Raw genomic sequence first — 26,533 nt, forward strand, 5'->3', positions numbered from 1 at the left:
GTCGTCTTAAGTGAGACAAAGCCGGGAAAGCTGACAAAGGAGTATGAAATGTGATATGCTGAAGGATCCGCTTTGTACAGTCAGAAGATGTTTCTTTGTGTAGTCAAAAGATGTTTATGCTTTTGCAAAAGCGATGCTTCAAAACAGTGTGAATATGTTTGCAATCATTTCGTGCTGCAGATATTGGAGGAGAAAAGCTCTTACACAGTTTGCTCACATGATAAAGGTGAAGCTTTGTTTGAGACCTGACCCAAACTTCTGTGTAATGGCACCAAGGTTGACCCATCTGCTCCTAATAACACTCCCACTTCACATTCCGGCTGCAGCCTGCTCCGCATGTGTGTTTGCGTACATATCTCAGTTTTTCATAATGCACAAACTGTGCCTTTTTTATGACTTGACGGCTAAAAATCAAATATGTTTTTTTTTTTTTTTTTTACTTGATGTCATTGGAAAATAACTATCTGACAATGCTTTAAAACATATTTAACAACAGGCGCAGCGCAGGGAAAAACAATTTCTTCTGTTTTTACTTTTGTTGTCACACTTAATTGATTCTGATCTTCTAAGTACGTTCAGCATCAGGCAAAAATAACCTTAACAAATTAAATAAATAAAAAAACTTTTTTCAATTTCATTCATTCAGAAAACAAAAACAAATATCTAAACCAACCTGGCCCTATGTAAGAGCATGAATTATCTGTGTTTTAAAGAGTTAAACTTTAAAGAGGTAAACTTTGTTCAATTGCAAAACCCAGGTGTCATTATTGCAAGGCATTACTTTTAAAACAACTTGCCCAGCAACATGGAGGCTGACAATCCCCTAAAAGCAACAAATCAAACTTAAGAAAAGTTGGGAAGCAAAGTTGTTCACATTTATAAGCTTCAGGGCTTCAGAAAATCCCAGAGAGTCATTATTCACAAACTGAGAAATCATGGAACAACAGTGAATCTTCCCAGGTTAGGCCAACCAATCACAATTAGTACAAAAGTGCATGGATGAATCATCTAGGAGGTCATCAAAGAACACAGAACAACATTTCATTGCTGCAAAACTCAGTTTCCTTTAAGGGCTAGATTCATGATTCAACTAAAAGACACTGTTAGGGGAGAAAATGACATTCAATTCTGAAGAAAAAATAGAGTGAATCAAAATCTTTCCACAACAATGTAAAAATTCCTACCCAGTTTTCAGAAACACCTAGATTTAGGGATAGGTGGCAATTTTTCCTCAAGGAATTAAATAACTTCTTCTGACCACGTTATCTTTGTCTGAAACATTTACGATATAAAAAGCATTGAGTAAAAAAATAAAAATGAAACTGTGACCTCATAGTGAGAACAACATACACTTTGCTGAAGCAGCAAAACACTGTGAAATCCACACCTTTGATCCCAATATACACTCACTGTTCACAACGAATAAATAGAAATCTACACATGAATGAGCATGAGGCGTTAAGAGATGATGGTCTCCATATTACATATTTTTTCTGTTATAGACGCGTCTAATGCATGAAAATCTATAAAAGAAGCATCCCACTTCTAAAACGTGACAGGACATGATGTCCGTCTTCATTTCCTAGACCCACATGTTTTTCAATATGCCAGCATACGTGGCAATGCAGGAAATGGCGAGACAGTAGTTTTATATTTCTCTGTTCCTGTCGGGGGTGGGGGGGATTTCGTCCAAATGCATGGACGTCATGAAAATAAAAGACTTGCTCGCACACACATACACACCCACGCACTTTTGAAGACAACAGAGTGGTGGTTTGAGCATCTGTTTATATATGTGTGTGTGCTGGAGCCATGCTGACCGCCAGAGATTGGTCTCGGAGTGTGATCATCCCATCCAAGGTCGAGGGGAGTTAGTTAGACACATCCATCCATCAGCTTTAGTGTCAGACGTGTGTCTGTGTGTGTATGCGTTTTTTTGGCCAGTATGCGTCTTAGACGGATACCGACATCTAAGCTCGTAGACAAAACATGACAGGGGCCCTCTTGGGTGTTTAAGGGGCTTTCTGTCCTTTCATGCCTCTGGCAGGAGACAAAAGCATGAGCAGTTTTCAGTTTAGGCTCTTAGTTAAAGCATTTGCAAAAATTACTGTTTAGAGCTGCTTTAAAGCAGATATTTACAGCACTTTAAACTTAAACAGTGTTTTAAACTGTTTAGTTACTGCTCTGATTGTAAACATGGGTAGGTTTTGGCGACTGCCTGTTTTCCTGTTGCAAATTCCAAACTTATGAGCATCAACACTCATCTGTATGTTCTCTTTTCTTTTCCATCTAGTAGTTAGCAAGATCAGTGACCACAGGGTTTTTCAAGTCTGAGTTCTGACGTTTCACATTAGAAAAATGTTTAGATCATTTCTGTTCCTAACCATCCTGACCCGAGACATGGTTCATGTTTTTCTGCAGAAATCAGCACTCCGACTACGACTACAACTACGACTACGACTCCTACCCCAGGAACCACCACAGTCCCCAACACGACTACAGGTAAAAAGCACCCCACCTTGGATCATTTGTTGTTTTAAGGAAGCTTGATTCAATAGTAATAAAGCTAATTTCACCTTCACCCTACTCTGTTATTACATTTTTTCTTCTCTACTCACTGTTTCAACAGCAGCCACTCCTCCTTCATCTCTTGGCATGTGTGACTTTGACCACGACCTCTGTGGATGGACACAGGACCCCGGCGCCTCGCTGCTCTGGTCGAGGCGGAAACAATGTGAGTGGCCCCCCATGTTAGCAAAAGGATACAATTTTGTGAATGAATGAGGGCAACGAAGTGAAATTATAAGAGTCTGATAGTACCTTATATAGAAAAGAGTGGAAAACAAAAATGCCCCAGCAGCGGATCTTATCTTTTGTTTAGCGCATTAGCGATCTTTGACAACATTTAATCCACTTAGATTCCCCTAAATAAATTTTTTCAGTTCAACTCTTAATGCTTATTTACGTGGCTATTTTGTAATAATGCCATCCAGCTGAATGTTAAGAAAAATGAAGAGAGCAACTTGTAAGCGCAAGCGTGAGATTATAATATTTCCACCATATAATTAGAAAGAATTAAACACTTACCTTAACATGACTACATATATATGCAATATGCATTAAATTACCTCAAATGGCACATCAACCAAAACTAATTCAGCATTTCAAGTTGTTCTTTTAAAATGTACAATTTAGAATCTATTTGTTTTCAGTTATATCTATTTTATTTTTTATATATATTAATATATATTTTCTGTGAAAGTGGACAAGGAACCAGTACATCTCTGACTGGGAATAAGCACAAAAGCCCCTTTAACTTATTAAGTTTCACATCCACAAAATAATGCGACAGACTGGCGACCTGTCCAGGGTGACTCCGCCTCTCGCCCGGAACGTTAGCTGGAGATGGACACCAGCACCTCCCGACCCCAGTAGGGACAAGGGTGTAAGAAAATGGATGGATGGATAGATCCACAAAATAAACTCTTACTTACATTTGTTTGTAGCACCCATGAAATGTCATATTTGTATTATCTGTGAAGCCTTACGACAATTAAAACTATGTCATTATGTCAGTCAAATATCAGTCGTTCTGACAATGACGACCCCAAGATTGGTACAATTAAGATATCTTTCCTTATCTATTTAAAGACTAATTTCTTATTGCTAGTTATAGTGTAAATGGATACAGTTAGTGCTATTTCACCCTCCATATTTATTAGACTGTCTAACTGAATGTATAGTTTATTAAAAAAAAAAGCATAACACCCAGTGTTTTATGTTCCATCTTGTAATTCACCCCCTCTGGACTCTCTGACTGGTTAGCTAAATGACTCAGATTTCGCCTGCAGAGACTTGAGAGCTGAATGCATTTAGAAAACATGGCATCCCTAAAATGCATTTCAGTGTTTGATGATTTTCTACATCATCTGAGAGCCTTTATGCATGCAGCTGCAGGGAGGATTTTATTTCTGTGGAGAAAATAGCACAAGCACAAATGCATTAAGTTTATCAGCTTCCGCGGGTCCAGACAAGATGCCGGTTTCCACAATTAAATGGAGTCATTTTCCCACTGCGTCTTCATTGAGTCGCTTTTTCAATTTGATTAAAATAATTTTCTTAAATTGAAACCGGTCTAATTTAGCGGCAGCATTGTCTGCCAGCCGTGCTGCTCGCCAAGGGTGTTGAAATGAAAATGAAGCGGGGGAATCAGACGGAAACAGACGCCGCGGATGTGTCAGGCATGTATATCCATGCTCATATGTGACAAACAGGCTTACGGTGTCAAAAAGCTCCACAGGAAAAGGTTAGGACCCAGTAGCTGTAATTAAAGTCCAAAGAAGAACAATCACTCCCAACTGTTACGTTAGTCCCACCTTTCATGACGCTGTGAAGAGTTGCATCTATTCAGTCATTCCCTGCAGAAGTGACATACTTCCTTATGCATAAGCAATGATCAAATGTGTGGCTTTTAGCGTGATATTCAAAGCTACAGAAGAGGATTCCCTCTGGGATCAGGAAGGATACGGCGCCAGCCGTATATAAATATATATATTTTTACCTTCTGAAGCACCTCACCACAGCGGAATAACTATTTTGACCTTGTATGCTCAATTTTCAAATTAATATTTATAGAATCTCATGTGTAGTATTCAGGAGATTCTCACAGCCGCTGTCCTTTTTTAGAGACATGGAAATATGACAAGGTGATATTAGTTAATACTACTTAATAGATCAGACCGTCAGGAAGAATATGGCATCAGTATCCAGCCTACACAGACATCTCAAAACTGGCAAAATGTAGCTTTAAAAAATGCACAAATATAATACTGATGGGAGCTGCTCTTTTAGCAGCTTTTGCATATTTCTTCCTGTCAGCTTACCAGCAGTGTGCAGCACCAGAGGGTGACACAAATATAAGCTGTTTCAGCAGCTATTATAAATTTTAACTGTATAATTTGCATTTTGTTTGAAGGAATCTAAGGTAGGTACATAAATGTCAAATCTGTTATCAATACCTACCTTGAGTTATGCAGAATTATCAATACGACCTATCTTTTTATTAGTTTTTTTATAATCTTAGTAGCCTTTACAAGCTCCTAAAATTCTTTAATTTAACTTGCTAAAAACTTTCATAATTAACTTTTTGAGCATGTTGCTGAAAGTACTTTAAGCTGATGTATCGTACATTTTTGAAATATTAACCTTTTAAAAACCTGATATATCTTGATACCAGTAACAATCCTATGCCTAATCCCGCCGCTCCTGAAGTGTGATCTGTTTGGCTTCAACAAAGGGCTTCAAAGCGGCTTCTTTCATCACAGCCAGATCACGAAGGGTTGCATAGATTAAGCCAGGTTGCGCCTTTTATGTTTGAAGTATCATTTCCAGCCATTCTGACACGCCATGCACGCCTTTGATTTTCCTCCTAATGTCAAAGGTCAGAAATCTCAGCCAGAACAGGATCATTATTTCACCACTATCAAATCACTGTTTAATCCTCTGCAGGGCTCGTTTTTCCCTTGTGACCCAGAAGCCACAAACTTGTCACCTCTTGACCTCAGACGTGAAACCAGTAATAAAGCCAGAATTAGCCAACATGGATTTATAAGATTATTTTTGGCTTTAGATGCTTTCCTGATGAAAATGTGACCACTGAGCTCCACAAATTCACTCGTTGTTTGGCAGCAGAAAAATAGTGAAATAGATTATTAATGCTCTGCCACTTTCCACCAGGTCTGCAAAAGCAGCAGGATAGCAGTGGGTCTCTGTGACAGCAGTGGATAAGTTGGTTAAATAAGTGAAATCCAACAAATCTTTGGACTAAAGTCACCTGTTTACACTGGATTATATGCAAGAGTTTCAGAGTAAAGTGCATACTAAAGTTTTTAGGTTTTATTTGTAAAAACAAAAAAAATTTTTAGAACTAGTTGTCACCAAAATGTATAAGAAAAAAAAACCTATAGATTAATTAAACTTTTAGCACTAAATATTCTTCAAATTCAGCAAAGACTGCACTCACACACAATCATTCCTGAGTCACGATGGGCCATGGGAGATACTGTCACAGTCACAGTGTGGAAAGTGTCACAGACAGGCGACTCTGACCGTATGGTGGGCAGAGGGGGGGGCAGGCCTGTCAGATTCGTGACAGATTTGTTCCCCCCAAGATACAGCTTGTAACATCCGACGTAAAAAACCCACACAGCCACTCAGGAAAAGGTCCAGTCCGAATAAGTGGAGTCAGTCTCCAACCTGAGCCTGGTTGCACCGCTGAATAATACAAGCTATTAGTCTCTGCTGTGCAGCAAACAGTGGAAACTAACACATTCAGACCGATCCTATAATCTGCTGTTATACTCGTGATTCTTTTTCTGGCCCTGAAGGACTCCTGCAGCATATACACAGTTGTTTGTGATGAAGCAGATGATTTAATGTGCAGATTGTTGATGCTGGACATTTTCCCACCGGGCCCACTTAGGAAATTCTTCACAGAGTCACTCTCTCTCACACTCGCGTTCGCATTCAATCTCTTTCTCATACAGTCGGCTCGCTTGTCTTTCACAATGCAGTCGACTTTGCAAACTAAACATCCTCTGGTGTAAACAAATGGAGTGCCATGCTTTTTGTCAAGACTTTTTTTTTTAGCCGCTAAAGGAGTTACCTGAGAGGGGAATGAAGTGGAATGGGCCGTGATGCTTCACATATGAATTAGGACCTATTCTTCGGTGTGTTTATATTTGTCATATCCCTATTGTTCCGTGCAGCCATTGTGCAGCAGGGATGCCGTTCCTGTTAGCAATCAGTGATTAGCTCCGTTTTTCTTTTTTTTTTTCTTTTTTTTTGTCCAAGGGTCAGGTTGAAAATGAACACAACCTCCAGCCTCACACAATGCTGCCATAAACTATACAGCCAATCAAAATAGAGTTAAAGTACTTAAACACAGCTTCTTGCAAAAGTAAACAAACCCGGCTGGGCGATAAGGTTTAAAAATAATATTTTTCACACCAGATCCGATTATAAGTATTTCTTGTTTCTCACTTTCTTTTCCAATTTCTTTTCTACTAAAGAGTGGTTTTTATTTGAGGAGTCCCTTCTGTGAGTTGCACAATGGATTCATTACAGGAATGCAGCACAATAAAGATGCAGTTTTAACAGAAGAACGTCTTAAAATTACGGGAAAAAATAAAGTGTTTTAATAAAAAAAAAAAGATTGAATAATTAATTTGCCATTCTTGGTTGGAGTTCTCATAAAACTATTGATTCATTCTCCTAATATTAGAACTTTTTTCTAGTATATTAAGACTGTATTCCCATATTTTTTGAATTTTATTGGTTAGTCTCGTAAAAAAAATAAAATGACCCTTATATTTTGTTGTACAATGCATTGAAAAAAAAATCCGGATTTTTCAAAATAACATTTTTACTAGCCGAAGATTCGATCAATCAATAAAATTAATTTGTCACCCAGCTCTCATTTAAGGGGTGTGAATACATTTGTTGTAAATCTTAATTTTCTACCATTCCAGCGTTGAACAATTACCTGTACCTGGACGTGAGCCTGAAGAACCTGGAGCAGCGCGCTCGCCTCGTCAGCCCGGTGGTGCCCGCCGACGCCGGACCCCTCTGCCTCCTTTTCTCCTATCAGATGTGGGGGGATTCCCAGGGCAACCTGAACGTGTTTCTGCGGGACGACCAAAATGACGAGGTCCTCCTGTGGTCACTCCGTGAAAACCACACCACAGTCTGGAAAGAAGGCCGGACCATCGTGCCGCGCTCCCCGAAGGAATTCCAGGTAGAAAATGGCTGCATTTATAGATTAATAGCAAACAAAAAAAACACAGTCAGTCAGATTTGGAGTTAGGTTTAACTTTAAAAAGTACACAGAGAAAAGTCTTTTCTCTGCCGGCTGCTTGGTTGTTTGTTCTCATGCATTTGTCAGAGACATCACAAGAAGTGGATGTGCTCATAAAAAAGTAAGCATAAGTAGCCTGCAGTAAACTAAACCATTATTGCAAGTGCTGAGTGCAACCAGGTTCATATTAACTTTTTATCCTCCCTCCTCCTGTTTGTCCCTATTCTCAATTTGCCTCCACCCCCTGCTCCGCCTTACCTTCATCTTGTCCTCTGTCTCATGCATTCTTCCACTTCTCTGTCTCTTTTCTGGCTGCCAGGTTGTGATAGAGGGTTTCTTTCATCACAGTACCAGAGGACACATCTGGATAGACAACCTCCACATGAGTGCGAGCTCCCCTCTGAAAGAGTGCACAGGTACGTCACATAATGCTATAGCTTGCCACAATGGATTTTTTAATATAGAATGGAACATGCAAACCATCAACACATCCATCATTGCTCACTCTGGTTGGATTATCTTTGCAAAGTATTCTCATCCCTTAGACTGTTTTTCACATTTTTTTCATGTTACAACCACAGACTTTTTATTTTCTTCTATTTTATTGGTATTTAGTGTGATGAGACAACAAAAGTAGAGCATAACTGTGAAGTAGAAGAAAAGAAACTGAAGTGAAAGGTGCTTTTTTCACAGTATCAAATAAATCCAAATGCATGCCACACTTTTCAGATTTATATTTCTTGAAAAATGAAGAAATATACAAGATTTTAATTCTATTTTATAATTAATTACCTACATTATGTCATAAAAGCTCCACAAGGCCCTTTAATGGACGTTTTTAAGCAAAGTCGCTTTACGAAAACATTTTAGCCGAAAGGTCCTTGAACATTGATGCACATGAGGAGGTAAACACTTCAAACTCTAATCCTCCCCTCCACATCCCAGCTTTTGGAGATCGAAGAGCCCACCAACTGTAGAGATAAAACGAAGGAGAGGGGGGGGATGAGGGACTTCGTTTACTTCTTCACCAAAAAGAAAAGAAGAATAGGAAAAGTAGGCCATAAATGCCCCGTGGGTCTTGAAGATGCTAATCTATGTTTCATTAGATTTTTCCTCTTCCTCTCTGCTCCATCCATCTCTCTCGCTCTCGCTCCTGTCGTATTTTGTAAACAGAGCTTTTCCCGAACCGTCAGAGGGAATTACTAGACAGGCTGTTTCCCAAGCAAGCTCTGGGAGTGTAGGGCGTGAGTTGAGTACAAGCATAGCCTACTTAATCTGGTCCAAGCGGGGGCTTCAGAGAGGGTCTTAAACAGATCAGAGACCGAGCTGCAGGTTCAAAGCCAAACCCCAGCCATCATCTCTTTGGAGCTGGCCTCGCAGGTGGACTAGTGTGTAATTAAAAGAAAATGCGTGTGGGTTTTTTGGATGCTTTTCCCTGCGCTTTCCGCCATTTTCTGTGTTTATAAATGTGTCACGAGAGTCCTGAGAGAGTCTATGTTGCCCATCAGCTTGGAAGGCGAAGATGACAGCTCTGCCTTCACATCTCCCACTCCTGTTTTGCCTACTTCCTCCTGCCACTCCCATGGCATGCTGGAATGTTTCTTATCAAGCAACACAGTTGAGTTTTTCACAGCGGGTTTGTGTTCCCTCCAAAAAAAAAAAAGGCTCTCGTTCCCGAATTGTTTTCTCCTCGTTCCTTCTCTTTTAACCGCCCTCCCTTCGCCACGCACGCGCGCGCGCTATCAAACACTCTCAGAAGCACACACAGCGCCGCTTTTTTCTGTTTGCATTCCACACAATCAAAGTGAAGGTTCTGCTCCGTTAGCTTACAGCCACCCAGAACCTCCCAGCCTTCCCCAGTGTTGTTGAGAGTCCACCAGTAAGCGCATTCATGTAGCCCACACACACTCTGTCTCTCACCTTCTCACAACCAAACTCATGTCATGTAAGAAAATGCATTCCTCCCAAAAAGCTCAGTAAATGCCATTATTCACATTAGATATCAGGAAAATTTCATTTAGATAGTCTTGTGACATTTCTGTGACATTTTTCCATCATATTAAGAGAATCTCTTCTTTTCTTCTCTGAATCCTGTCTCCCTGTCCTCATAGAACCCATCTCGGCGTTTTCTCCAGAAAACCCAGGTGAGTTTGGCTTTTATAAGGATGTCACTTCCTAAATGTGGTCTTGCTTCCTGCCCGTCAGTATGCATCAACCCAGGGGAGAGGGGGGGGGGGGGGGGGGTTCTCGCTTTGGTTGTCCAAACTGCAAAATGAAAGATTACAGTGCCTTCCAGTTTTGTCACGCTACAACCAAAACAATTCAATGAATCTTATTTGGATTTTAGGTAACAGAACAACACAAAGTAGAGCAGAAATGTGAAATAGAAGGAAACTACGTCAGCCTCAAGATGTGCGAGGCTGGTAGTGTCACACCCTAAAACACTTGCAACTAATAAAAAATGTTGACACAGAGAAGGTTAATACAAACATGTGGGATTTTTAAGGACTATATTCCACTTTGTATTGGTCTGGCGCATTAAATCCCAATAAAATTCATTGACGTTTGTGGTTGAAACGTGACAAAATGTGGAAAAGTTGAAAGAGTGTGAATACTTTCTTCAATGTCGCCTAAAACCTTTCCTTCACTGACGATGAAGGAAAGGTTGTCTGCTGGAACTGACCAGACTAAACTGCATTCATTTTTATCATCGGCCAGCATGAAGAAATCTCTAAACCTCCTACTAAAAGGAAAACAATCACATTTGCAAAACACAATTTCAGTCTAAAAGTTAAGGCAAGTTGCATAGTAGGTTCGTTTTGTCACCAACAAAGAATTAATCTCAAACTCTGTGTGCGAGGCAAGCTAAGTCAAACCAACCTCATGCAGTCAGGTATTTGAAAAGAGTTTCATTCTCCCAGGTCTAGTCTACAGGATACAGCCTGAAGGGATTTAATAACTCCAAACCTCATGAAAAATGTTTAGAACATCCAAGGAAGTGGGGATGGGATGGGACAGGATTGGGAGGAGGGGGTCTCTTTGTGATTGATGCAAGTGTTTCAGCATCTCATAATGCCCTCCACTAAGATGCAGGCTTGTCTGGGGGGTTTTATTGCAGAATGTGATGCGTGTGCACTTCCCTGGCTTTCGCACTCCCACGCAAAATCCTCTAACCCTCGACGAACGCACACGAGCGCTGGCGTTGACACTGACGCACGCGGCAGTTTTCCCGGCGGAAAGCAATCAGATAGAGTGACTGAGCAGCACTGAGCGCGGGTCCCTCCACTTTGTTACGTCTGATGAGTGTGTGCGGTGTGAAGTAGCAGGATCACGCACCATTTCCCTCTCTGTAATTATGTGACACGGTCCAAAAATCTGGAAGTATTGAGCTCTGCTTCCCCCGTCCCTAGTTCGGTGTGAGATTTCACACAGTTCACGTGGGTGCTAATTTATTCATATTCCCCAAATCTCATCTGGGTTTTATTTCAGCTGTATTTTAAAGGAGCATACAAGCTTCTTGGAAGACGGTTAGTTTGTTCTTACCAAGAATTTAAGGAAGGAAAGGTTGGCGCCAGGGGAAGAAGCAGAGAGGATCTGTGGAGATAGTCTCTAAGGAGACAACCCTTGGCTTTGAGGAGGAGAGGACCGGGCAGGATGGCTGATGAATGTGAAGAAGCCGAGACAAGAGAACAGGATAATTTACGAACTTGGGACAAATCAACCAACATGAGCCAGCTAAATAATTGGTCGTCCCACTGACTCCTGCATGGCTCCAAAGGCTTTATGTGGCATCCCGTACCAGTGTGAAACAGGAAGAGGAAGCTCCTTAATTCAGTGTGTGTGATTGCTTGTATAACTAATAGTTGTGGCTTCAGTTCACACCAAGTAAAATCACTGCAGCTTCAAAAAGACTTGCCTGCGTAGCATCTGCCTGAATCAGCTATTGGACTGGTGTCAACCTAAATCTCTCGATGATCTTGGTGTGAAAAGTTGTCCTCAAACTGCAACCCCAGCTCCATGACAGAAGTAAATGCTTTCATGTTTTAATTTCTTTTTTTATTATTATTTATGGCATTGAGGATTTGTTTTATTCTTTGCAACTGGCATGCTTGTGCATGCTCAAATGAGATGCACGCCTGCTGTTTGTGAGCTAAGAGATGGAAAAAAAAAAAAAAGAACGTAAAGCAGCAAATTAAATGCAGAAAATAAACAAAAAAAATGCCACTCCTCTCTTTTCCCATTGGCCAATCACTCTGTATTTCTCCACCAGGGGGAGGCGTGCCTGTGCCTCCCTTGCCCATCCACTGGTATTACATTATGGCCGCCGGAGGCGCCCTGCTTTTCCTGGCGGTAGCCATCTTGGTCAGAGCCCTCTGTTGCTGCCGACAACACCTGGCCACCAAGAAGAACCAGCTCTCCGTGGCCTATCACAGCTCTTCACAGTGCTTCCAGTACTCTAACTGGTCCACCAGTATGGCCACCCCAGGGGTGGAGCCAGTGCTGACAGTAAGGCTGGACAGCCGGGACCGACACCGCACTCTCTGCTAAAAACAGAAACACTTAGCTTATTGCACCAATTAGCCGTCTGGATGCCAACTTGTGACGTCCGTGGAAGTGCTGCAAAGACTGACAGATCCACTCTTGTTTACAACTACTACGCTACCATGGTGATGGTGACACTAAGTGAAAATTTGCAAAGAAACACTCTGCACCTTTGTTTCATAAAGGAGTTTGCTCTTGACATTATCACACCGCGCTGCCCCCGATGAGAGGGACGAAGTTATTTTTCCTGAACAGCTTGATTCGGACCATTTAGCAGCGTCTGGCTCCCTCGTAACCCTGACAGTCCGCCTGGAATGACCCCAGCATGGACTCAGACAAAGACATGTGTGACTGTGGGTAGATGGGAAGGGTGTAGGGAAGAGGTCGAGCCAGCCAGAGCTGCCAAACGGCAAGGCTAAAACAAGACCCAAGAGACACAAAAGGGGAGAAAACTGTTAGGCTGAGACACATTTACTGTGCTGTAGCTGTGGAAATGATCTGGCAAGCCGGAAGGAAAAACTGCTCATGGTGTCTCTGTATTAACAACGCAGGATAGCTGCGATGAAACTCATGCCAACGTGGAGGACGTTGCAGCACCGGATGGAAAGGAAGAAAATATGTTTCCATTGATCTTTCAAACACAGCATGTGCACATTTAAAACCAAAAAGAATGCAAATCCATCATACTTAAATCCCTGCATCGCAAAATGGAGATAACCAGCTTGTTTGATTGAGCAGCTCATCCTCTCCTGATAAAGGCATCAGTCGGTGATGGATGCAGCCGTCCTCAGTGTTTAGTGTTTTCATCCTGACTCTCTGGTGTATTAAAGCACGTTGTTCCACTCCCACTTGTGCTCCTTACCACCCACTCCGGTTGTTGCCCCCCTCACCAGTCCCACCCCCCTCATCATGAGCTGCCCAGATGAAAGCCTGCGCCAGGCTGAGCCTTGTCGTGTTTTTCAGTGCGAATATGTGCTTGTTGTTTTAAGGGGGATTGTAAATAGACACAGCTGTCGGCCATCACCACTTCTTACTTGATTTACGGTCCTACAAACCCCACAATGCCGCAGGACCAGCTGGAGGCTGTTTTGCAGTGTATAAGCGCATCCCTGAAAGAGAGCTTCAGGATATTATGACTTCCAGTAGACAGATCTACAGGGTTTCTACACAAAATACGCGTTTCCAGACTTTATTCCCAGTCATGTTGTTCCATCCATCCCATGTTTAAATTTGACCTTTGTAGAAATGTCCGTCATAAATTTATAGTTCAGTTTTTTTTCTTAAACATTAAAAATAGCTTAAAACTCAGATGGAAAAAGTCCCGAATTTTGACATGACATGACGCAGCTATTATGCTTGAGTTCTTTTGTGCCATAAGACGCTATCAAAGACTGCAGATGCACTTTCTCCTGGTAGTTAACAGGCCAGTGTCCTTTATGTCTTCAAATTGAAACAGCTAATTCAAATGTCATTAAGTTCTGCAGAGGGCTCCCCATACATTTACATTTATGGACTCTGGCTTTGGATGCCACTGGCTCAACACAACAATAATTAGCAATTTTGCAAAACATTTGCCCGACTGGCACCAATCTTCCCCCCATCAGTTGCTCCAGAGCTGATAGGCTTTGACCTACGCTCAGATGGTTTTGAATGAAATTGAAGCGTTTGCTCTGCAGCTTAATGGGGTACTGCACTCTGGGTCTGTCAAAACTGCAAAAACCCATCACCTTCTACCCACACCTCAGCAGAATACACCTCAGTCTGTTGACAAAACTACAAAGGTGCACTTTTTATTCCTCCGCTGTGGAGGAAAACTGTTTTTGGCACACTCTCACTTTGTGCTTTTTAATCAACTTGAGGAGAGAGGGACTGGACACCTTACTCAATCCATCCCAACACCATTACCCACCAAGCTTCTAATAGCAGTAATTAGTTAATGGATGGATAACATTTATTAAGGCTGTGGTAAGCACTTTTTCCTCCCATCTGCTGCGCCTCCGTCGCCCGGTTCGTTGCCAACCTCCGTTGTCCTGGCAACCGTGTTAATAATGCCATCGGCCATCAAAGACCTCTAGATCTAGTCGTATCCCTTGCCAAGCAGCTACTCCCAGTCCTGAACACTCGCCAAGAGCAGCAAACACAGACAGACACAAAGAAACAAAGTTAAAAACTCAACCAAAGTGCTGCTTCTATTAGTAGTTTACTCATGTTCTAATTCAGACATTGGCATCAGGTCTAAGTTCAGGCCACCTGCCATGTCAAAGAGTACGGCAGGCATAAGCACTACTTTGTTGATTGTAAACGTTGCCAATTTTTTTCTTTCTTTAATTGTCAAATGCACCGCTCTTAACCTTGACAGCAATGATTTCAGCATTGATATTGTGTTTTGACTTGTCCTGGCACAGAATGAGCAGTCTTATACAATCTTTATCAAATGTGATGACTGTGTGTTTGACAGGAATGTATCTTAATGAACTTTCTCTATAAATAAAGTCATATTTTTCTATTTTAAAAGCATACATTTGTCTGTTTTATTTTCTTTTAAAAAAAATACCACATGTAGGTGAACTTATTTGGTATATTTACAAGGGTACTGATCTTGTAAATAGACCTGTCTTGGGTATTGTCTTGTGTCTTGTGATTGTTTATTCTCGTTAGCAAAGGTATTGGAATGAAATGGAGCTAAAGACACAAAAGCCATGTTTGAAACCGTTCAGTGATTCACTTTATGGGTCTCTATATTTTACAGTAAAAGTAGCGGCCAGTCATTTTGCTTCTTTGTCATTTCATATTAAGTCATTTCAGGTTCAAAAAGGGAAGTTTATTATCAGTCACATCCACCTGAGGAACATTTGAAACCTACTTTGTGAACCAATGATTTAAATTTTCTATGGAACAGTGAACTCCCATCTATTTGTAGATCAGTATTTGCTAATTGATTTATTTGAAGTTTTTTCTATTAACTGGTGTTTGCAAAGCAGCCAGTCCCCAAGAACAGAAATAAAGAAGACAGTAGCTATTACCTACAGTGGCAGTGCCAACATGACTCCCACTGTGACTATTGATTTATAAGGTGTATTTGAGCTATTAAAACAGGCAGTTATATGTGTTTTTACAGCGGGTCTTGCAGATTTCAGCTTTTATGCAAATACCAGGGTCCACTGTACCCTAGTTTTAGAAAGTGCAGCCAAAAACTCTGAGATCAACTCCACAGTAAAAGGAAATATGGTGTAGTATGAAGTATTTAGAAAAAATCAACAATATACCCAACTTGCAGTAGACTAGGTCTGAGCATAAAACGAGCGTATGAATCGGTAAAGGGACAAACTAACCGGAAGTGCACAACAGTAGAGCAAAGCACTAATGTATTGCTAATATTAGTATGGCAATGAACACTCTCCTTAGATTTATTTAGGTACATGTTCCGATGTATCCTGCTAGTGTTTATTTGTTTGACACATGACCGGGAATATTTGGAGGGTGATTGTACAGTACAATAGGTCTGGAGTGCTGTTCCAAGTAGAAAAACAGCTGGCTTTGGGTGATGTGTGACGTTTTGTAACTTCTTTGTGAATTTCAGTGCCCGAGTTTTCTGTTTTAAATAAATTTTGATGGGTTCTGTCTTTTACTCTTACTGCCATGTTTCATCATATTCAGAGTTTTTGTGCCTATCAACAAAACAAAAAAAACACTGAATAAAGCTATCTGACACATATGTAATATTTAAACACAAGATCAGTTTTTATTCTTTGGCATTAAGTTTTATAGGATTTCTTTTGGATGAGTGTGAAAAGTTAGCATAAATTGATTTGCTGCTAAAGATCCCGTGCTTTTCTTTGACAGGTACCAGACACATTGGAGATGGGAGACTTTCCATGGGCAAAGACCCTATTGGCAGTGGTAAGGCACATCATTCACATAACAAAATACACTCATTCATGACTTTATTTGGTACACTTTGTTAATACAAGTTTGGACTCCCTTGTGCCTCAGGAACACCTTTAATTTTTATATAGCATCACAAAGTTCCTGCTGATATTTTGGTTGCACATTGAGGATCCAAGTCTCCCGGTCAACTGCATGGATAAATTAATTACTCATTGTCCTGTTCAAGAATCCAAGTTGAGTTTTGATTTTAGCTTTCTGAAATGATGCATTATCCTGCTGGAAATAGCCTTCAGCCGGTGGGTACAGTGTGGTCATAAAGGCGATTTATACAGTCAGCAAACTGTGGCGATTACATGATGTACAACTGGTACTAACGGGCCCAACATTTGATTCAATTCTGTGTTGATTACATCACATTCTAACCTAAGTTAGTGTTGTCTTTCTATCTTGTAACATCACTCTATCCATTCTTCTTTGACATCAGAAAGGCTTTTTTTGTCCACTCAACGGTTGCGTACTCTGCCTGTTCTGTTTTTCAAACTTGTAAACTGCGTCATAAAAACTCAGACCAGCTTCTCAGGCACCAATGACCACGTCATATTGAAACTCACTTGAACTCCCTTTCTGTCCCGTTCTGTGGCATTGCTCAAACTTCAGCAAGGTGTCACCATGCCTACCAAAGGGACTGGCTGGTTTGAAGTTGAGCAGGTGCACCTAGTAAAACATCTGCTGAGTGCATGAGTTGTCTACTGGCATTGTACTTTTGAAAATACCTTATTTTTCTCATCTACTCTCCTCTACTTGTCTTAGGTTTGCATATCCCAGAGTGGAACATGCCCACGTCCCCATCATCTGATCCTCCAGTGACACACACCTCAGAAAAAGACAACTCGTGGTTATACACATTGGACCCCATCCTGGTCACAATCATCGTCATGAGCTCCCTGGGCGTCTTGCTCGGGGCAGTGTGCGCCGGCCTTCTCCTGTACTGCACGTGCTCCTACAGTGGACTCTCGTCACGATCCTCCACCACTCTGGAGAACTACAACTTCGAATTGTACGATGGCCTCAAGCACAAAGTCAAACTCAACCAGCAGCGCTGCTGCACTGAAGCATGAGAGAAGTTATGAGCAAAAGATACAGTCATTTTGTGAAAATCTCTCTCTATTTTCTTCATCTTTGCCAACTTTAGTGTTCCTCAGTGGTGCAGGTCTCAGTGAGAACTTGTTTGGAAAACGCAGCACGGGCCAGTATTGGCAGTTGTTTCTGCAAATGCATCAACGACTGAGAGAACAGGTAACTCCGTGGACTGCTTCACTGCAGGGATGACAGGCCTCAAACACTGAATATCAACACATATCAATTGCTGAATCCTGGGTCACGTAAAGAGAACTGCTTCTAAATGCGTCATAGATGTCTAGTTTTGAAACTGGATACTGTAAACTACAGACAGATTTGGATACATTGTGTTGGAAAGGTGGTAGGATAGGAATAAGTTTAGAAAGAGTATTTTTTTGATCACCTGTGAACACAGTGGCCTAGAACTTAGCTCCTTTGTAAGGCCCCTTGACTCTTTTGTTCCTGCTACACACTCAGTTGGCCCTTTAGTTTTCTTTCCTTCTGTGGTATTTTTAGTTGAGTTTCTACTCAATCACTTTATTTTCGTTAAATGTTTTCTTTCGGGCCAGTTGCCAGTCCTGTGGTTAAAGAGAAGTTGGGGAAAAAAGAAGTGAAGAAAGTAAATATAGATATATATGTATGCGTGTGTGCGCGTGTGTGTGCGTGTGTATGTAGAGGTAGGGAGGGAAACATTCTTTTACTGATGGAAAGGTGTTATTGTTAGATTTAGTTGCTACTGATTCCTGTCAAAGAAAAGTCGTGTTTACATTGGCGGCAAATCAGAAAAGGTCGAGGAGATTTGGATGGTGCAACCTATGGATTGCTGGTTGGGGCAGAGACTGAAAACCCTGAAGGAAGTGAATCAAACGAAAGAACAAACAAGACTGTGACTGACGGAGCACTCGAATTCCCCCACGCTTCTCCCTCCCAGGAGCTATTGCTCGCTCTGTGCTTTCAAAACACAAAAAGAACAAATGGGATCAGAAACCATAGACATATCCGATCAACAGAGCGACTGTGTGCCCAGATGCACAACAAGCCTTAAAAGCAAAGCATTGTGTGTGGAATCCTGGGTGGGGGGGGGGTTGTCGAGGCAACATCGAGACATTTTTACACGTGGACCTCAAAAGCCATGATTTAAAGGACCTATTCCATCTTTCCTCCAACACACACAAGCATCCACCTCAACTTATTGGCTAATGGTGGCCTACTTTTGGAATCTTTTCTTTTACATCACTGCGTACCGAGGCAAGCTTTTTTTGTCATTGCTTTTTTTATGTGTTTGTTTTATGATATGGTTTTGAACCAGTCAGAGACTTGTAAGCCATGAGTAAGAAAGAGGACGAACAAGAAGAACGATCTCAGCATTCATTCCTGAGCACATGAATACACAGACACCCCACTTGTGCAGTTGAATGTAGATATCTACATACACTGCATAACCTTTTTCTCCATCACCCGACAATAAATCTGACTAAACAGTCACTGACCAAAAATAATTTCCAATGCCTAAATGCCAGAATAATGAGACAAAAATTATTTTTAAACTGTGTGAATTGGTTCACACCATTCCTTCTGCAGTTTGCTGAAATTTTGGCCTATTGCTCAAGACAGAACTGGTGAAACTATCAGGTATGTAGTATGTTTTGATTCCACACAGCTTTTCAGCTCTGCCCACAATTTTCTATGGGACTACGACAGTCCAAAACATTTATTTTGTCCTTAAGCCACTTTGCAACTAATTAGACACTGTGCTTAGCTTCAAGGCCAATCTATAAAAATTTCCACATAATTTTCTTTAACTTTAATACAATCTACTTTGTGAAGTGCACCAGTTCCTTCACTTCTGGATTTAATCACCTTATATGGTAAAAGTTAGTCAGACAACAATGAAAAAAAGGTTGTGCATATTTTTACAATGTGTGTAAATATCCGGTTTCAACTGAATGTACTGTTGTATATACAGAACATTGAGTACACAATCAACCCGTAATGTTTGGACACACACATGCCTGTTTTAAACACCCACTCCAGCTTAGAAATGAAATTCAATGGATTCACTGTAGAAGCCCACCCGTCTCATTCACCCTCACTCTCGGCATCTTTCGTCCTCGGAGGCCCACATTGATGGACCCCACTGACTCTCTTCAAAGTGCCTTGGAGCCTCGGGGATCCAGCTTGCCTTTGGAGCCGGTATAAAATGTACTCATTTGACACTGACAGTGACAGTCACAGCGCCCTCTTCTAACTGGGAGGGCTAAGAGGTAAAAAAAAAAAAAAAACTTGAGAGGACAAGATTCCCCCACCCCGTTTTTTTTTCGCACTACTAGGACTGCTGTTGTTGTTATTTTAAAGGGGTCCTTGTACAGAAATGCTCTTTTTATGATTGTTATTATAATTATTGTTATGATTATTTAATAAAGGATTTATACCATACTACAAAAACCACTGACCAATACTGTATATAATAGGTTCTTCCTTTCTAATTACCAGCCAAGACTTTCAGCTAATCTTTCACTTTTAATTACAAAAGGGTTACACACAGGAACTCGCTGCTTTTCTGGGCAACATGCACATACACAGGAGCGTGTTGCCTGCCTGCCTGTTCCATTTGGCCTCTAATCTCCCCATGATGTCCCATTAGTCGGGACCTCTGGTGGCCCTCATTTAGGAGCCCCAACATCAAAGCTTTGAAGTGCCCGCCGTCTCAGAGACGCACACTCTTACAGTACGCAAGCAATTACACTGTTTCCCTTTTATACAGCTTGCTGGGTCTCCCACACACGGTTCCATTTATCTACATAAGCTTTCCTCACCTAAATGCAAGCCTTATTTGCAAATGAAGTGCAGATTATGTGTTTTTGTTTACTGTTAGTCCACTGTGACTGCCTTACTAAATGTGTACGGGACAGGATATTTGTGCTTAATAGAAAAACAATATTTTGAATATACTAAATGAAAAGCTCCAAGTTACTTCTAAAAAAGAATTTTTACCCTCACATTTTCTCGCGTTACATTGTTAAACGTCGGTGTGTATTTCTTGAAATATTGGTAGTGCAGTAATTGTAAAGTGGAAGAAAAATGACGCATCAGAACATTACGCAATACAAGCAGCGATCCAAGCCATACTGTAACCTTTTGGGGTTACAGTATGGCATCATCAGGAGTTTATTGTATTCATAATGAAGAATCATTTTTGTCAGGATAAATTTACTTTTGTAATAAGCTAATTAATAATGTGTTACTTACTTCAGGCCACTCTTCTATGGGTAAAACACTTATTAATTGGACAAATAGTAGTGATCTATGCAACTCCTCCAGTTATTCTTGGCCTCTTGGCTGCCTCTCTGATTGTTCGCTCTTTTAGCCATGGCATGTCAAAAACAAAACATGAAAACCATAATTTTGCCTCTACTGTAATTTAACATAGAAAAACATTGTATGAATACTTTCACAAAGCCCTGTAGAGGACTATTTTGTAGCTGCTTTTCTAACACTATCATTATTGCCTGTTAGTGGAAGCCATGTTAAACACAAGTTGGCGTTAAAACTAAATGGAGCCTGTAGCACATTATGAGTCATTCAGATCAGAACACGAGGTGTTGCCGCAGCGCAGCGGTGATGGCAGTGGTTGTTAGCACACTCCCGGTCCGTGGAATAGCAGGCCAATTACCATCTCCGGAATAAAAAAATCTCTTACAACCCTCGGTCTGCTGGAGGAATATGATGCCATCTGCTCACAGGTTTGATTGATCCCGGCAGAACAGTCACCACCACATCATAGGAATAGATGCCGACAGGAAATTACCAAAGGAGCCAGATTGTCATTGTTCCACACCGCCTCTTGTTTTCACAACCAAATTAATCCTAATTTATTTTTTTTCGTCCCTGTTGATGTGTGTGTTACCCAAATGTTGTTTTCAGAGCTGTTATCAGTCTGCAACGGCACACTACAGGGGCCCTTTCCTTTAGTTGTCAGATCAGAGAAGGCTTTTTTGACTCTGAAGCCAAGGCGATCATCAAAGAGAAGAAAACTCTGGCGCCCTGTAAGTTGATAGGCAAGATTGCTGAGGGTCGCGCTACATGAAGTGACTGAAACACAGCTAATTAATCTGGGGATTATATATCAGACTCCAAGAGAGGGCGTACAGGAAGAACGCCAGTCAACACAGTTCTTGGAGGAAACTTTGTTTGGTCTACTAACTTTATCACTTTGTGTTTCAGGTTTTGTTTTGTTCTTGTTTTTTTTTTTGTTTTTTTCACTACAAAGGCCTCTGACTTTGCTACTACAAAGTAAAGGACATCAGTTTTAAGTTTTGCCCTTCACTTCAGGTTTAGACATGGATAACATTAACAAATTAAGATTAAAATTAAATATGCCACGGACTGCCTCATACACTACAAAAAGTGTTGCTACACATTTTTTAGGTTTTGGTTACATACTTCAAACATTTCTATGGCGCATGCATAAACCAAAGAATTGATAAAACAGGAGGATGGATGAAAAAACAGATACATGATTGATTGGTGGCTGAATGGATGGATGGTCATATAAGATGGAGATGGTTAAAACATCTGCTACATTTTTTCCTTATTTCTCCAAACTTGGAAAACGTTTCAAACAAATCCCAGTCATTTCCATATTCTCCCAGACTGTGTAGGAACCCTGTATAAATAACAAAATCCTCTACCCCTCCTCACCTTAAATCATCGCTGAGTCTGCTAGAAGAGAACCACCTGGAGACCCAAAGCCTAGGATACTTTAATCTGCATCCAAAGTACTGTCACAAGCCAGGAGCCCGATTTTGTACACATGTATGTAAGGGGGCTGATGGCATGCTTATATTTTTACATTTTTAGATCATGCATGCACGACCACCACAAACCCACCTCTCTAAGGTCTTCCTGGGAAGGGGGCCCAGATATACTTGGCTTGCCAGTGATTCAGAGTACCTATATGGGTCAATGTGGAGAGGGCTGGGGGACGTTAGGAAGAGGGGAAAAGATGGTGGTTCAACAGTGCCTCTGTGGCAGCATGCCTGCCAATAATCGCTGACCTAATGACAACAAAGGACTGAATCTTGGCATTTAGCAAACCATTTCTCTCCTTTCTCTTGGAAAATATCATCTGCTACCCTCCAGAGGATACTGTGTCCAAAAACAAATACATGGAGGAAGTGATTTAAAGCCACATTCAGAGCTACAAGTAGGCCAAAAGTGATGTCATTGTGAAGCAGGACAGAAGAAATGAACATATAACTGTAAAGTCTAACCTACAGCATTTTTAATGGCTTGTAACCAAAGACTGTACCTCTGATGAATCCAGTTTAGTTCAGGGCACCGCATTTGATTTCCCAGAAGACTCTCAGCATTGACGTTTTCTCTATCAGCATATCTGAGCCAGCCATTCTGTATCAAGCTATTAAAGCACTCGGGCATTTCCTCATAACTGAACTTATATTGTAGACACACAACATGACCAGTGGCCCTATGAGGCAGGCCACCTGTTCACACCACTTCAGGCTGCTGTGTTTACAGTCACAGTTGCCCTATATAGACCAGGAACCTTGTTAGCAGGCATAGCAGGAGGCCTTGCACAGTCAGTACAAACCATCTGTCTGGAGCGATGATGGTTGAGTTTGGGAAACTGTCGCAGTTATCATAGATCTTGACATAATAGATCTATTACCTTTTGCTCAAGTAGAAGTTTATCATGTTAAATTGCTTACCAAATGAGAAAACTGATTTGTTATTCTATTTCCATGGACTGAAAACCTTTTTTCTTTTCATAGTACTGCAAGTCAAAAGGGCTTTTTGAAATCTGCTTTATAGTTTACAGCAATAAAACTAATTCTTGGCAAAAAAAAAAGATCCAATGAGACAACGCCTCTAAAAATGTGGTCACCATTACCATTATATTATGAAACAACAGGATTCCCAGTTGTTTCACAAAATAATAGAATGTTTTGTTGATTAACGTGTTGGTACTTGAAGGCAACTACAAAAATGATTGAGTCATCATTCTTACTTTTGCTCCAGTGTTATGAAACGATTTAAATTTTGGCTTCAATTGAAAGAACAACAGAATGCCTAGGCTTTGGGTGTTGTTTGTTAGCATAATCTTGCTCAGGTAAGAAAATGCTTTTCATTGTGGTTTTTACTTTTTATGTGTTCTCCATCTACTGACATCCACAAATTGACAAAATTCTAAAAAGTCACACTCTCCCCTGATGTTTCTGTTGTGTGTTTACTAGGGATATGACAGTACACAAAAACCAGGGTTTGGTAAGTACCATCGTTGGTAAATTTTATATATATTTCCTGTTTGTTTCCTTGTGCCACGCAATTAAAATGCTTTGGAAATTGCTTTGTAACCCTTTGTAGACTGATAGATGCCAATGACTCCTTTTGCCTACTTCAAGATGGGAGACAGTTTCTGTTTAAGCAATAATACTACGGTACCAGTCATTTCTTTCTTTCAACAAAGGTATAAGGTCAAAACCCAATTTAAAGAATAGAGAGGTAAAAATTACGGTATATATGTCCTTTCGATTGGTAGAACTATTTTCCGAAGGGGTAAATATATGGTCTTCGTATTTGTGCTTTTATTATCAAGCAACTGCAGACAACAGAAACTTTTAACACAATCCCATTCTCAAAAAAGATAAAACAAGGTCTCTGAAATCTCAATCACTAAAGTCCTGAACCTGAGAGGAAGAGCAGCTAAAAATGTACCTGTCAGTCACAAGTAAAGGAAAGCTGTTAGTGGAGCAATCACGCCTGACAAGTTGTCAGGGTCTGAGCGTTCTTTGCCAAAACATCTTATAGCCTCTGTAATAGTCTGCTCAACGCTGGCACCTCAGACAATTCTTCTCTCCGAAGCTGTCAGATCATTTCAGCTGGGCTGACTTGTAAAGCCTGTTATTATTTGAACAAGCGTGTCAATAATAGAATAAAAAATAAACTTGTATTTAGTGAAAAGTTGTGATCAACCAACAATGACAAGAGATGACGTGCTTAAGAATGTGTCTGGGAGCATATTCAGTGAGAAGCCGACTGCTTAAAAGGAAACAAGATAGAAATAACATCGGCTTAATGTCTACAACGCAAAATGTTACCCCAGTTTAAGTTTTAAACTCAAAATGGGCCCTCATAACTCTTTAAATCCAAGCTTTTTTATCTAGTCCACTGAGGCAAAAATCAAAAGTTGCACTTTGAAGCCATCTGTTCCCAAATAATTGACGATTCTCTGCTTCAAAAAAGACAGAACCTCCAGAGTCTCCCCGGCTCTGCTCATAAATCTGCTCATCTGCAACTAATTAACTCCACAAGTAACGTGTTTACCAAGTGGCTTTGAATAAGCAGCTGCAGCAGTCCTACTTTGAACTTGGACACTGTAGCACTTCAGCAAAGACAGAAAAAGTTGAATTAAACAATACACCTTGAGCATTTAAAACGATGCTTTTGAAGAATGTAGTACTGGATCTTGGGCAATTGTCATTTTTTTTCTGCATCAAACTGGAAGGAAAAAGGGAGCTTGGATTTTGCAGGTAGTCAGATTTAAGCATATACCCACACACAACGACTCTTCAGTCTGCAGGTCTATAACCCTGATTCTTAAAACAGTGACAAACACCACCGGTAGTCCTCTGTTGTATTTAATAGCACTTTGAATAAGTGTTGGCATTACAGTAAATAAGGACTATTAACTTTATGGCTAATACTGTAAATACTAAAAGCCAAAGGAGTTATTAATGTAAGAACGCGCTGAAGAATTTTCTGGAGGACGTGACTCAAAACTATTAATAAAAATTAACCTATGGGTGGAATTTTTATTTTTTTTGCAGCGTATATCTAAAATGTTATAAAGTAAATGCAGCTAGATGCAAGGCAACTTGACACACTATTGGCTGGAGTTTGCAGCCAATCCAGGAGTGTCATTCATTTTTCTTGTTGCTATTTTGCTCCATCCCCAAGAGCAGAAATAAGGAAAACAGTAGATATAAGCTTGTTATCAGAAAACAGGTCAAGTGGGTGCAATTTTTAAATTTAATTTATAACCTTTGTTAAATTAAGAGAAAAGTTTCCATTTTTTTTAACTATACTTTTAGGTTGGATCAAGTTCTGAATAAATTTCTTAACGAGAGTTGCCAAATTCTGGTTCATTACGTACGAAAGCGTATTAAGGTATATTAGCTGCTTGAACTATTAAAATAGGCAGTTATTAGCTTTTTTTGCAAAGTATTTTATATGACCATTTGCCTGTCAAAATATCTTAATCTTAAAATACATTTTAAGACAAACTGCATTAAGCCCAATGGCCAGGTTGTCAGGTGGTGGTAGGTAAAGAGCTTTTTTTCTAAGATGGTAACTGACTCGTATTTTGAGATGAGACTGCAGCTGTCACTCACTGGCTCTTTTTTTTTCTTGTTTTTCCTCTCCCGGTGGTTTCATGATTGGATCATAAGAAGTGTGAGCTGTGAGGAAAGTGATGGGGCAGAGGGGAGATTAGTGCCAGAGAGGCCTGTGTCCATGGGAAGCCTCAGCAGAGAGCTCTCTGTTTGGTTAATGCACCTCAGCTCTGTGTATAACTCCAATCTTCTGAGGACGGTTATATTTTATTCCTTATAGGAGGCAGAAATAATGTTACAAGAGCATCCTTCTCTCTGAGGTAGCTCCGTATCACAGTGCTCAGAGTAACTGCACCCAGGAGGAAAAGAGGATTTTCAGCCTCATTCATCCGCGCTGAGCTCCAGCTAAATATCAGTCAAACAGCCAACTTAGCAATCCCTTCCTCTCTCGCTTTTTTTGTTTTTTTTCCTCCATATCAGCCCGGCACACTCACACAGACGCTCTCGCCCTGGCGGCAGATTCATGGGACATTTGCAGTAGGCGTTTTGGAGATTTATCGCCCCACATTCCTCTCTGCCTTGCATTGTTTTTCACCTGAATTTTTATATCTCACTTTAAATCTCTCAGTAGCGAACGGCTGGAAACTGCAGCACCCCCACCAGCATTAGAGCTCTCGTGCCGAAATATTTATGCAGGGATATGGAGAAGAGGCACTAAAAGATGAAAATACGACAATTGGAGCAATCCTTCATGCAGCACGGAAAAGTGGGGGGCCCT

General features: G+C 40.7%; 1 protein-coding gene across 2 annotated transcripts in view; it reads left to right on the top strand.

The window, feature by feature from the left end:
• nrp2a (neuropilin 2a) overlaps positions 1 to 18,742 on the top strand; it is a 67,426-nt gene extending 48,684 nt beyond the window's left edge. Inside the window, exons 12-18 of one of the 2 annotated variants that reach the window (XM_044109891.1) lie at positions 2,422 to 2,502; positions 2,630 to 2,734; positions 7,530 to 7,795; positions 8,175 to 8,271; positions 9,967 to 9,999; positions 16,241 to 16,297; positions 17,096 to 18,742. In XM_044109891.1, coding sequence (XP_043965826.1) covers positions 2,422 to 2,502; positions 2,630 to 2,734; positions 7,530 to 7,795; positions 8,175 to 8,271; positions 9,967 to 9,999; positions 16,241 to 16,297; positions 17,096 to 17,403 — 947 coding nt within the window. In that variant the 3' untranslated portion in view covers positions 17,404 to 18,742. The other variant, XM_044109893.1, reaches the window with a different exon arrangement.
• Positions 18,743 to 26,533: the final 7,791 nt, after the last annotated feature.

This window comes from Gambusia affinis, linkage group LG24, assembly GCF_019740435.1.
Source record: "Gambusia affinis linkage group LG24, SWU_Gaff_1.0, whole genome shotgun sequence".
NCBI lineage: Eukaryota > Metazoa > Chordata > Actinopteri > Cyprinodontiformes > Poeciliidae > Gambusia > Gambusia affinis.